Source organism: Anopheles maculipalpis, chromosome 2RL, assembly GCF_943734695.1.
Source record: "Anopheles maculipalpis chromosome 2RL, idAnoMacuDA_375_x, whole genome shotgun sequence".
Classification (NCBI taxonomy): Eukaryota; Metazoa; Arthropoda; class Insecta; order Diptera; family Culicidae; genus Anopheles; species Anopheles maculipalpis.
Window position 1 is genome coordinate 22,640,557 of NC_064871.1, and position 14,100 is coordinate 22,654,656.

The 14,100-nt window shown below is 35.0% G+C and overlaps 3 protein-coding genes across 4 annotated transcripts in view; 1 reads left to right on the forward strand and 2 right to left on the reverse strand.

Moving 5' to 3' along the window:
• The window catches only part of LOC126557604 (protein arginine N-methyltransferase 1), a 724,795-nt gene that overhangs the window by 706,774 nt on the left and 3,921 nt on the right, over positions 1-14,100 (reverse strand). The window lies entirely within an intron of this gene.
• Positions 1-14,100, forward strand: part of LOC126558034 (cellular tumor antigen p53-like) — a 444,866-nt gene that overhangs the window by 381,423 nt on the left and 49,343 nt on the right. The gene's annotated exons all lie outside the window — the stretch shown is intronic.
• The window catches only part of LOC126556871 (brain tumor protein), a 138,181-nt gene continuing 136,393 nt past the window's right edge, over positions 12,313-14,100 (reverse strand). Inside the window, exons 4-6 of the mRNA XM_050212415.1 lie at positions 13,834-13,997; positions 13,519-13,751; positions 12,313-12,454 (exon numbers count right to left, since the gene is read on the reverse strand). Of these exons, the coding sequence (XP_050068372.1) occupies positions 12,350-12,454; positions 13,519-13,751; positions 13,834-13,997 (502 nt within the window). The 3' untranslated portion in view covers positions 12,313-12,349. The remainder of the gene's footprint in view (positions 12,455-13,518; positions 13,752-13,833; positions 13,998-14,100) is intronic.

The following is a 14,100-nucleotide window of genomic DNA, read 5'->3' on the forward strand; positions in this document are numbered from 1 at the left end:
GATGTGCTAGTATTTACCCATCGTCTTTTTTTTTCCTTTCATAAGCATTATTGTATAATCCATCGTGCCGTGTGTGCAATGCTACACACTGTCGCGTGAATGTCCGAGAGTTTCGGAGAGCTTCTTACTACAGTTCAAAAACGTCAGTGTTGTAGGTTGATATAATCGTTGGGCCAATCGACATGTAGCGCTATCAATTGGGGTTAGATGGATCCATTACATGGGGCCGATTCGCTGTCGTGCGTGTTGTATCTTTGCTCATACGTTATGTTCATCAACTACCATCCTTTTTTAATAGCTTCTTTATCTCGAACAATGGACACAGTTTCATTAACAAGCCAAAACAGCAAGCGTTCAAGTGAAGATTGAGAGAGAGAGAGAGAGCCATTAGTATAAACGTTACAATTCAAATCATGTCTATGCTTCGCTACACTTCGCACTTCGGGTGCGAGTAGTTGATTAGGTGGATAGGTTATACAGGAACCAACGCCACACACGCGTTGGTAGGCGCATCCCACTACTATCCCTTACCGCCACTCGAACCGGGCAAAACATTAAACACTAGCACCGTCTCACACACGCCTGGAAGAATTTAGTGCAACACTTGAGTGTCTCTCGGTCTCGTTTTCTCTCTGTACCGTACCGTGCAGTAGGCTCGCAATAGGATAAATATGTTATTTAGTAGTTGTTGTGTCAATGGTGTGTTTTACAGAAAAGAACTACAAGAGGTATAACTTCAAAGATGTTTTAAAGGTTTCGATTAAACTATGTTAAAAATTCAGTTTCCATGTGTCGGCTACCATTTCTTTTTGTTTTCCTTTTTGCTTTATCATACGTATAAGTATATCTAAATGCATATATGCATCAATATATTACCATATACTCATATATATATATGTATATATATGGATGTATGTGTGTGTGTGTGTGTATAAATATACATATATATATAGAAGGTATAATTTAATTTGCTCTTTTCTCTGGAGATGGAGGATACTGCAGCGTGCAGTTTTGCTCCCGTGTACGAGCTAAATATGTAAAAGTACACTAGATATTCACACACACACACACACACACACACACACACACACACACACAACTATGCTGCCTTTGCCGCAACTCTTTGCAAGTGAGAATGTAGGAATCATGGTTAGGTTTTGTTTAAGTACCGGACAAAAAACACATACTGGTATATGCAGAGCTTCTTTCACTTCACGTTCGTTCTGTATGGCCGCGTTCGTTTCTATGGTAAATGGTTTGCATCAGATGGCTCTGTCGTAATGCTTCCTTGTATTACGCTGTTACTTCTCTACATTTGCTAAAGTTCATACAATTAGTTGTAGTACTTCTCCAACGCTATTATGTTGATGTTTATTTTTGCAGAATATAATGGCTCTATATTGTTCTGCATGCTTCACCGGATTATTAATAATTATTTTTCGTAAGGTCGGTACTTTTTTTTGTTCTTCTTACAAAATGAAAGCTAACTTTTGGGCTTTTGTAGACCACTTTTATGTTTTAAACTTATTTATTTATTATATTGTCTTTTCTAACCCTTCCTAGTGTCTGACTTGCGTAGATGCCGTTACTGGTTTTCAGCATGATGAACAAACGGTTGCTTCCAAATATTCCGTTGCTTAATGTAAATATTTCATGGTTCTAGCTCTATGGAGTTTGCCAATACAATGTACAATCACACAATATTAAAACCGCCAGGAAAGAAAGTAAATAAACACGTTTTTTCCTAATTTTTCCAACAAATCTTGCTCCTGTGTTCCGTTCTTTCCCACTTCGCTCCTACGATTGCATCAGGGTGCATTATCAATCTCAAAAACATTTTACTACCAAACGTGGGTTTCTACCCATACGGTGCACATTACATCAAATGGTGTTGTTTGGAAAGCACTGCACGAGTTCGTTCTCTTTTTGCGTGTCTTGCTTTGTTCTGGTTTCCATGAAGCATATTTTTTTCCACCTTACTGATTGCGATAAATGTTTTTGTTTCTATTTTTTCTGTAATCATCATGCTTTGAAAACAAAACACAATTTTTGCTCAATGCATTCCGTTTTGTAAAATAATGGTATTGAGGGAGGAGATTTCTTTAAAAAAAATAGGCTCTTACTAGCTAAACAGGTTGGCTGAGCTTGCTCTAAGTAGTAAAATGATCTTCATTCCATCAATTCTCGATGTATGTATACTTTTATTGTTTACTCAAAACATAAACAAGAAACTCTACGGGCTAAAGGTCATCAAAGGGACTAGGAAGACATCAAATGTGAGGCTCTTTTTTTTTTTGTTCATACAAAACAAAATATTTCACGCCATTCCAAAACCTTAAGCAACGTGTGTACTATTCTCTACTACGGAGCATTAAAACATAAGAAAAAGAGATAACAATCCACGCTGTTTGATGTACGTATTAAAAAAATAACATATAAACGTTTATATGGACGTCTAATAATGAATATATAACCCGGACCAAACGACCAAACGAAAAACGGGACGAATACAAAATAAAACCAGCGTGGGCAAGGTAAATAAAACTGTAAAAACTTTATTTCTTCCTTTTGTAAATTCCTGTTTTGTATAATTTGTATGTATATAATATATTTCTATATAAATTTTTTATGTACATTTCTTGTGTAAAAGCGAAAAAAAATATTAACACTAAACCGTGCAAAAGGCACTACACATCAATAGTAAAATGATAGTAAAGTTTGTAACTATTGTCATCTCAAACAATCTTGACTTGGGTACAGAAAGAAAACGTAATCATAAACAAAAATACAATAAAAAACGATATCCCTTTTTGTTAAGCTTAACTTCACAACTACTACTGCGCATTGTCTCGTTCAGCAGATTTTTAACGCCTTCGCTCTGTCGAAACTATTACAACGGTTACCTGCTCCCATCGGGCTCAATCTTTCGTTCTACTATTATTCTAATTACTATGCGAACGACAAAAAGGTAAAAAAGAAATTAAAAGGTACTTAAGGACATATAGTATCGTTGAAAGACGAAAAAGAATTGCTGCTAGCTAAGAAATCATAAATTAAACCCACTACTACACCGAACCGAAGTCTATACTTCTTTTCTTCGAATGCGTTCCACATTTCATCGTATTTCACTGCATGCAAAACGGAACATACTACGGATGGGAAAGATTAATTTTGCAGGGAGACGACAATGAAGCAGAAGGCAAAAATTGTTAGGCCCTATACAAATAAACGGAAAAAAAATCATTTCTTCGAAACAGTGATTTCCTTCGGAAACTTAGTTATTATCCTAATGCATAAGGGCAAAACACTACACATGCACACACACACACATCGTTCCGGTTCTCCTCCTGGGCATGGCACATTTACGTTCATTAACCTCTCCCGCTGCTTGGCGTACATGTTTAGGAACACCTGAACTTTATCATTCATCCTTCATTACCTCTTACGGCCCCCGTACATTCGTTCGCCATATGCAAGGTGGTTTCGCTTAGGATGTAGTGCAAACCGCTAATAATAATACACGCTTCAGCTCGCAATTTATCCCGGGGGTGGTACAAGAACTGTACTGTCCATAATAACGATAAATATGAAAACTATTAGGCAAGAGATGGTTTTTGACTATTTGACTTATGTGTACTGCGTTAAATATTTGCCTCTGAGTAAATAAGATAAACCTTTTTTGTTTCAATATTGTGCCATATTACATGCTACCACTGCTTCGAATGCCAGTTTTCACAAACTGGACACAAACTCTATATGCCGAGGGGGGACAATCCTGTATATTGATAGATGTCAGTGTGCCTTAGATGCCCCGAACAATCGAACGAACCACCGGGGAGGAGTTTCAGTGATGTAATTATTAGCACATGGCTAGAATATTATCTCCTCTACACCGCTCTGTTCATCATCTCTTTGTTTCAGAGCTGATGCTTGTATACATAAGAAGTTTTCTAAAATTCGTATTAACATGGTATAGTAGGCATGTAAATAGCTTTTTGTTTTTCTTCATTAAAACACCACCATTTTTATGTCACTTTCATACTTTCCGTTCTTCTTTTTCAGTTGCTTCATACACATTATTGCATGCTTTGCTAGTTCTTCCTCTACAGAGTGTTAAAAGTTGCATGTTTTGCTTGTGTATGTATGTATGCGTGTTTTTTTTTTTGCAGAAAACGTAGAATGTGAATTTGAAGAATACATCATTAGAATTGATTTAAATATTTGTCTACTATTTTTCTTTTCATATAAATATTTTATACAAGTGCATAAGTAGATACCTTTTATATGTAACTTTAGACTTTTTTTTGTACATACTTCCACTATGCTGGGTGCATCATTACTTTTCCTTTTTTTTTTGTTATTTTGTTTTTGTTCTCTTTTGTTTTTCGTGAAAGGATGTTGAAGATGTGAGAAGAAGATCAGTAATAAAAAAAAGGTTATAGGTGATTGTATTGTTTCAAAATTCGATAGCTCTGATTATTCAACTGCTCTTCCGTAGCGATCGAAGTAGGTTTACTCAATCCGTATTTGTACGACACTACTCACGGGTTCAGGCTTGCTACACGCGAGTTCTCTCTTACCCTTTTTTAATTTAATCGTACTTGTTTTGTTTGTTGTCAGTTGAAATTGTATAACCGTGTGAGCGTTCTTTAATTGCGTATAATTTATATGTTATTATCAAATTGATCTCAAATATTATTGTGAACATTGGGTTTTCTTTTCTTACATAAGGATTTCGGTACGCTTTTCTTTTGTTGCTGTGCTTGCATGGCTATTAACCTCACCGGTCTGCTCGTTCGGGACGATAAGTGTTTGTTTTACGATAAGGAGTATATTTTATATGTAACGCAAGTGTATTTTGTATATATTGTTTAATTCATATACACAATATCGATCTACAAAAATAGAAAATTCTGCAGACTCGCTGTTGGATTTAGTTTTTAAAGCTAGAACTGTACTTTACAAATTGTATGTATTCATATACATGTATAGTAGGACTCCCTGGTTTTTCTTGATGATTTTTCGACATATAATGTTTGAGAAGTTGCCTTGTTTGAAAGGGTGTAAGTGTTTAATGGCTGTAATTAATTGTGTATAGGTATTTCATTATGTCTAAAAGATTGCATTCAGTTCCGAACAACACGTTCCTTTCAGATGTATGAGGAGTATGGAAAAAATATTGCAATACGTGCACGTGGTCGCTTTGAAGTTCATTTCCGCGTGCGAAGGATGTACTATTAGTTGGACAAGATTTGCATTTTAAATGGAGCAGAAAACGCGACACCAGCGAGGACTTAGCCGATTAAATGTAAAAAGTGTAATTAGGTCTTAGTTTGAAGTATCATTTGTTAACGCTTGTATGCTCGTTAAATAATGCGTAGTGTAGCGGAAAACTTTTCCTGTTATGTCGCACAACAAACAAAACATTTTTTTATAATGATTTGTACCCTAAATCAACGAATGTAGTAGGACTTATTGGCGGCCTGTTGTAACATGACTAGCTAGCCATTAAGTTAGCACTTCGGCAGATCATCGCTACGATTTAGCTTAAATTCAACTCTATGTTGTGTAAGGTCGAAAAAATTAGCTCGGTTCAATCTTACAATTTCATATCATAAACATAAGCATATGTGCCGATAAACACTTTTCTAGCGTAGCTACAGATAATTTGTAGGGAAGAATAACAGAAACAATACAACAATTTTCACCATTTCAAACAAAAGCAACTTTTGTGGTAAACTTATATCCCGTTCCACAGATACAATCGAAAAAGTGGACTGCGACATTCTGGTTGTTGCGTAAGATCAGTTCGAACAAACGTTTACCAAAAGTGATTTAGAACAGTTTAGACTTCTTCAAAAAGGTTTCGACGTACCGCTTATTAACAGATCCGCAGATTGCAGCAAAGTGTGATTCGTGTTGATAAATTCCATAGTCTCGTGTATGCGTTTTTCTTTTCTCGTGCACATTTCTTTTATAATATCAAAACAAAAGGAAGGAAACATGTGCTGAGCACACAGCTGGACTAAAGCTGTATGTTGAATACAATACAACACGTGTGATTTAAAAGGATTCTCTTCTCTGTTATTAAAAAGGGTGTTTTTTCAAATAGTATTTGACGAGTTCTTTTTTGTTCGAGTTTGTTTCTGTGTGAAAAGAAAAAAAAGTATGATGTGTGTGTTCCGATTTACTTTATAACCATGATTTTGCAACCCCCTCCTTTCTGGTTTTATCCTCTATATATTTTATGTAAATACGTAAAAAAGCTTAATATCTACTGCGGCAAAATTGGTTCAAACAAGAAACATTTCTACAACCATCGATAGATCTTTTCCTTGCTTCTTCACCCCTCTCTCTCTCTCTCTCTCTCTCTCTCTCCCTCTCTCTCTCTCTCCCTCTCTCCCTGTCTGTTTTACATCTTACAAACAAAAACGACGGTACCGGAACAATAATAAAAATCTAAAGTTTTCGACATTTGTTGTCGTTCGTCTCGCTACTGTTACGGACGTTTCCTGTTTTCTTCTGCAAGAAGAGGTTCGTTATTCGAACCGTCTGAAACTATCGTGCGTTAAATTTCACATTAATTTTATTATGTATAATTTAATTTTCATTATTGATTCTTTTCTTGTTCATAAAACGTTTTCATCGTTAAACGCAAAAACGGTTATGCGATAAATGAAAATAACTATTCCAAAAGGAATTTTAACGCAATAAAATATTTTGTTTTTGTTTTGTTTTTTTTTACTACTGATGGCACTATGTTGCATGATTATTTTTATTTACTAACTGGTTGAATTAGTCTCTATTTGTTTTGCTTTCTTTAAAACGCCGTACTGTAGTTAAATATTTCAGGATGTCATTTAATTTGTCAGATTTTTACCACCAAATGGCAGATTCGAAAATAGTTTGTGATTTGTTATCTCTTTTATCCAACTATAATCTCGTGTATTATACGGCATTCTGAGCAAGTTCTTTGCAATTTTTAAAGGAAAGATAAAACAAACAGAATCGATTTGATTCAATTAGCTGAACTGAAGCTGAATCAACAAGTGAAAAAAATTATCTGTTATATGTGACTGAAGAGTTTTTTTTTTAATTCAAATATATCTGCCCTCCCGTTTTGGCAATTACTTGTATTTATATTTTCATTTAAAATTGACTTTATATAATGGATTTTGCAATGTTGATATGTGTTTATGTCTGTTCTATACATATTTGTCCCATCCTACATAGAACTGTTGATGGATTAGTATGAAAAAATGTGGATATTCGATGCCAAATTTTAACTTGAATCTTGTATATTTCGCATTTAACTTAATTGAAAAAATATACTGCTAAATTTTGTTACTGTTTCAAAAATAACCCTGTCTAAAGCAGCTTAGTTTATCACGTTTCAAGTATAAAGTAAAGATGTAGCTGCAATTATTCACTTCCAACTTTTAACATTGTACTGCAAATAAAAGATTCCTGATATACAAAACAAAAAGGCTAGGCGTAAAAAAACAAACAAACGAACCGATGCAACTCTCGTCCAATAAACAATATTTTGATAAATATATTCCCCTACTTATTTTCATTAAATGATAAAAAATATAACAATTTTTAAAGATACCAAAGTATTAAAAAGAAAACGACTAAAAATATTTTTTTAAATGTTGTCAACTAATGTCAATCTAATTTGAATAAAACAAACAGGCTAAGCGTAAACAAAATGTTTAATGTATAACTGTAAAAGCGTATCAAATTTCAGCTTGTTTGTGCCGTAAAACCTACACTAAATCTATATAACTATGCTGCAAAAAACTGCTAAGGAACTGCTTTAGTACTGCAGAGTGTACACTTCATCAACACGGTGATTGAAAAGCTTTTATGACGTGTACAAAACAAAACCGTTTTGCCGGGCCAAAGTTAAACAGGCAGAAGAAACACCCGGATAGCACAGCAGAATGATTCTTTGATTGTGAGAACGTATCTCTTTATAAATTTGCTTTTTTGTTTAGAAAATCAAATATTCCGGATACATTATTCCATCCACCACAAAATCGATGGATCCACACAGAACGATCAATTTATTGATTTGAGAAGGAACTTTAAACGCTTTTAGTTCTAGGTATCCGTGGGATGTGAACGTTAATATATATATACTTTACTTGATTATGAATAATTCTCTTACTATCGGAATTCTAATTTCCTTGCTTTTTATCGATTCCTTCCTACTTACATTGCTCATGTATCTGGACTTTATCTGATGAACTTTAACAGAAATTGTTCCATGTTTAAATGTTGTTTTTTTTTTTTAAAGAAACGCCTAAAAGTTATCTCTCCACGTACAGTATAATCTGACACATATTCACTGCTTTTTTTTCAGTAAATTAAAATTTAAAATATCTTACTGCCATTTGATAGTATTAGTACGGTAGTGTGGTAGTACATTGTTTCAATAGCATTTTTCCTATCTGCCATCTTCTAAAATAACTTAGAGTGACAATGGCCAACCATCGCCTCCCGCCAGTTCTAAAATCGTTGCAATATTTCTATTAATAGATGTATAAATGTAAAATGTAAGGCAAAAAATATTTTGTTTCAATTATAAAATATTTTGCTTTGGATTCGATTTTTCTATACACCTTAGGGAAAAGGGATATTGTTTTTCTTTTATATATATTTCCTTTCTGCAATCGTCGTCGGCTATCATTTTTTTATGTAAAATTTTGTTTTGTCTGTCAAAGTCAAAAATGCTTTTCTAGATTGTTACCGGAAGCCATTGAAATTCATTGTTGGCTATCTGTGAGTCGTACGATAACATTTAATTACCTCTCTTGGCTTTGCTACAGTTTTTTTTTATCAATAACTTGTCTTTTGAACGGTAGGTATTTTAAACACGCCTATTAATATCAATGATCGGAAACACTGCAAATGCACACAAACGTGTGGGCTCAATAAATATCAAACACATCTGTAATCTCAAACTGACCAAGCGTTAAAATGGAAAATAATTATGACGAATGTTCTAACCGCAGGAACAGAGAACTTAAGTAATTTAATAGCGCATTTCTGTAAATTATCATACTTCAAAAAACAACAACTAAAGTCTGTTTCCCAAACTATTCTGCCTGTGAAGAAATATAAATTATGGCATCTAAATATTGCTTTCCAACATCGTTCCGATGCTAGGGATGAGATAATCTATTCCTTTTGTTTTTGCTAACATTGAACACAAAATATACCCTCTTTGAGATTCGATTGCAACACAGAAACACACACACATATAAAAAGCAAACAATAATCTTAAACAAAAAATGCATTAAAAATATAGTTTTGTAGCGAGATTCGCAGGAAAAAAATAAAACTTTTTGTCAATTTGATTCTGTCAATGTTTGATTCCCTTATCGCATGCTACTGCACAAAAGAATATTATTCACTAATCTTATCCATAGTGAAGCCTGCTCTACCGCTACGTCTAAAATATGAGCAAATATCCTACCATAAATATAATTCCATATAAATTATTTCAAAAAAAAATATTATCAGGACTGTTAACAACCTTGCCAAGCAATTGTAAAATGGGTCATTACGTAAAATTTGCATTTTACTTCAAACGGGAAGTAGTTGATAATAAATTATTACCAAAACTTTCGACTATGTTCCAGATACTTGAGATAAGTGTTGCTTTGCTCAGTTCTCTGCAATTTGCATTGTATCAATTGAAAGTGTTCAAGAACTTACTGGTCGAAAACATAACACCGTTACACTCACCAGTAATATTTCGACCATTCAATATTTTTCCATTGTCCACAAATGTTGACAGATAAAAAAAAAGATTTAGTTTAGCTACGATTCATCTCGATTCACACAAGTAAAAAAGCTTATAGCCTGTTGGCCAATAACATAAGCTTAACATATTATTATTCCAAGAGAAATCGAAAAAGTTCTAAAGGAACCAAGACTGTTCTTTCGAAAATTGTATCAACTTAAGTTGTTGAGTCGAGCTGTCAAGTTTTTGTACAGCCGGTACGCTTTTCCACGCATTTCCACGTGCTAACAACACGACACGAGAAGCGTGGAGCAGCCTAAAGCATGTAGAACAAGCCTTCCATTGTTCAGCAAAGTAATATATGGATTAAAAATTACAAATAAATACTGCTATAAAGTGTAAAATGAAACCATAGAGACCGGATAAAATTTCACAGAAAGCTTTAGTCTCCCTTTTGCGGTTCGTTGGTGGGAAAAATCTAATCAATAGAGAAATACATTGTTTACTGGTGGACTGTATAAACGATCAAAGAGCGATTCAGTGGCAACTTTTATCGCACTGTCACACATTTAAAACATTACGGAACTATGAAAAAAAAATCACAAAAAATGTCTTTCTGTATCAATAAAAACAAAACAAACAGGACAAAAATCCCGTTTCAGATGACGACAGGACTGCAATAAAAAATGTGAGTGTTTCGTTTTTAAAAATTAATCTAATGACGATAAAACAACGCCATACACCTATCTTAAATTTTAATGCAATGGCAAATATGTAAACGAGTGGGGAAAAACATGGAACTTGGATCAGGAAATAATTGGAGGGAAAATCTGCCAACAACGTAATCGTAAAAAATTCTTAACGTTAAATACTAAAATAAGGAGGAACGATAGTAAAGCCCTAATATTCCACACAGATTTTCTCGATTACATTTGCTTCTTCTGTCAGCCACTTTGTAGTGTATGCAGTGCGCAGTCCCGCCATCTTCTAATTAAAATCTATCCTTTGTTTCGGCTATCGAAAAAATTGTATTGCTGTTAAGACTTTTGGGCCAAATATTGTAAAAAATGTTAGCAATTCAATTTTTCGGTTCTCTCACTCTTGCATGCTTTCGTCTTGATTAGCTTTTTTGTATTCTATTCCAGTAGACTAAGTGGGTTGTAATTTTTCATTCAAAAAATATATCGATAGTAACACATTTGACATTTCCAATAAATTGAAAATCATCTCTCATCTTGCCATCTACGGAACCTCACTCATTCCTCTATTCTGTAACGAAGCACAGGTCCCTTCCTTCGCTGGCTTCTGATTTTAAAAACCATGCGTTTTTAATCGTGTGCTAGATTCAACTTGCAAGCTGACAAGTGGAACATGCTTAAATTTACCATCACGACACCCCTTTTTGTTGGAAGCTTTTCCCGCTCTTGCTTTGCTACTTTCGCATGTATACATGCCCTGAAAGGATTTCATTAACTCGAATCTGAGATAAAATATCTAGACAAGTGAAAAAGACAAAACACCGCCATTTCAGTACTATTTACAAACAGTATGCGCTGTACGAATGTTTGGACTTGTCCAAAAGTGTAATTCCTTTTGTACGATATCGTTAATAGATGTTAGATATACTTTTGAACGCATAAATGCGAAATATTGTTGTGTTTGATGTGTTAATGCACGCTCGTTGTGAGTTTTTTTTTTTTCTTGTTTTTGTTTTTGGAGGGTCGTCACCGGACAATGCACTACTATTTCTGCCCTATATGGTATTATATAATCTTTCCTTCTACACATATTTCACGCTGTAAATATATTATAGTTGAGGCGGTTCTTATCATCTTAGGAAACCCCACAGTTCGCTTTTGTTTCACCAAATACGGCGGTTATTAAAACTGCACATGAGCTTTTTTTGTTACCAATGTCTCACTACATAGATGTAAACACAAAAAACAGAGATCATATATTGTTTCATCTTCAAATAATAAATATCGAATAATATACTAGATAGATTAGGCATGTGCAAACGTTACCTACGATGAACACAAAAAAATTAAATAATGATAATTCTTTTTCACCTCTACAAATTAATAATATCATAACCATTCATCGTGTTGAACAAATTAAAAAAAAGCTGCTTGGCTTTTGTTACATTATGGGTTAAAAGTTCTTGAGAATGGTATTACTTTGCTCTTACGGCGCGAATCAATCGCTTTTTCGACAACGTACTAATAAGCAATAATGCGACATAAAAATCATGCCCCAAAAAGCTCGATGAATCTTCTCCTCCTACACATCGTAAACAGATTGCTGTGCATGCCCTTTGGGTGGACTGAGATGACTTGAGTCCATGTCCCTTGTGTATGTTGGTATGTCGAAAAATCTTCGTACTAGTTTATGCCGCGATGCCTGATCTGATAGTTTTTTTTTTTTTTACTCTCGTTGGTACACAGCACACGACGAGAGATGATAGAAGAAATACGATACTCACGCGCGTGAAAAGCTAGGAGGAGACTAACGTGCACAAGGATCAACATTTGTGGAAGATATAGTGTGCAAGATGTCTTAGTAATTAGGCTTTAAAATTCTCGCGCCTGCTATTGATCACTGAATATACAGTGTATTCAGGACAAGGACATGATGATTATTTTTGGCTAAAGTTACCACATATCCTTCCGAGGTTATTTTAAGTCCACAGCAACGAGATACCTGCAATAAGAAAAATGCGTCAAAATAATGCAATTGAAATTTTAGCCACTTGGACATCCGAGAGGCCCGTTAGGCGGACTTCGAAACTTATACATAACATAGAGCAGATTGAAATGCATATATCAACACGCTAGGCAACGCTGTACAGGAATATAATTATGAACATGAATAATAAAACGTCGTATGTGGGGCGGGGAAAAAAATAAAACTTTTAAACATTGTTTCCACACTTCATGTCCCCCGCTCCCCCCCCACCATGCTTTTTGGCTTTACGACCTCTAAGGTTATGCCGGCCATCGAAATGGCTTTCTAGACTGCCGATACCACGTAGTTGGTTAGTCAGACCTCACTACGGGGGGACGGTCCGGATGGGATTTGAACCCCGGTCCTGCCGTTTGAAGACCGGCGCCGCTGTCGTCTTCATCACCGGGAGGATCCTACTTTATGCATTTAGTGCTAAAATTAGTCATTTTTAAAGGTAAATGCTTTTGATGACAAAGTTTAATAATTAGGAGATAATTAGGCAAAAACTGTTTTACTATAAAAAAAATTATCAAATCTATTCCAAATAATTGCCCGGAGTATCTTTAAATTTTTTGTTACAAAAATTATATTTTTGTGGTCAATTTAAAGTAGCATTAATAGGCTCTACTAAGAATTTTAATCAAAAGCAAAAGTACCAATACCAATAAAGGTACAATTTTTATATTATGAATATTTTCTCTAGAAAATGACCGTTTCAACATGTCAAAATCCCGGCTAAAATTCGAAAAGCGATTTTTGGAATGACCTCAGCAATGAAGGCAAAAGGTTGTCCGAAATCGCAGACGTAATAAATCGCTCGTGATCCTTGGTTCAAAATGAAGTTCATACTTTCTACAAGCCAATATCTCTGGAGAATCCTCCCCTGAGAGCCTGAAAAAAAAGGTCACCAAGCTTCACAAATGCATTAGCGGGATCGTTAATGCCACTAAGAAGTCGACCCACCCATCACTAATAATAATAAAAAATAGTTATAAATTAAATAGCTATAAATAGGCGTAAATAGTTATAAATTTTCTTACCTTAACATAAGGACACTCAAACTCCGACTGCAAATGTCCATCCTTTGAATAGCACGCCACATGGAAGCGGTTACCATGTGAATCGCCAATCAGCACATCTCCAGCATCCGATATATCGATACCGTTCGGGAAGCAGGTTATTTTTTCACTACCAATACGATACTTAAACGTTCCATCTTCTGCGAATACAGCCACGCAGTGTCCTTTGAAATCGCACACAAAAAAGTCCGTTCCTAGGATCATGATGTAACAGCATAATACAATACTGATTACTAAACACTCCTTTACACTGCCAACAGAATAGCAAAATCATACCATTTACAGCGATATCCGAAGGTTCGCGCATGAAATCGCTACAGTCGAACCAATGTATCAGATTTCCGTCCTCGCATATGATGAACACCGTCGGCGAGACACTGTCCACTGCTACAATCAATCCCTTGTTCGTAACAGCCAATCCAGCCACAATGTCAATGTACCTAAAAGGACGAATACAATGTTATAGCACGCATTAGCACATGCAATATTACCATCCCAAAACCGCTTGTGACAAGAGCAACCCTACGATGGAAGAGTTGACTC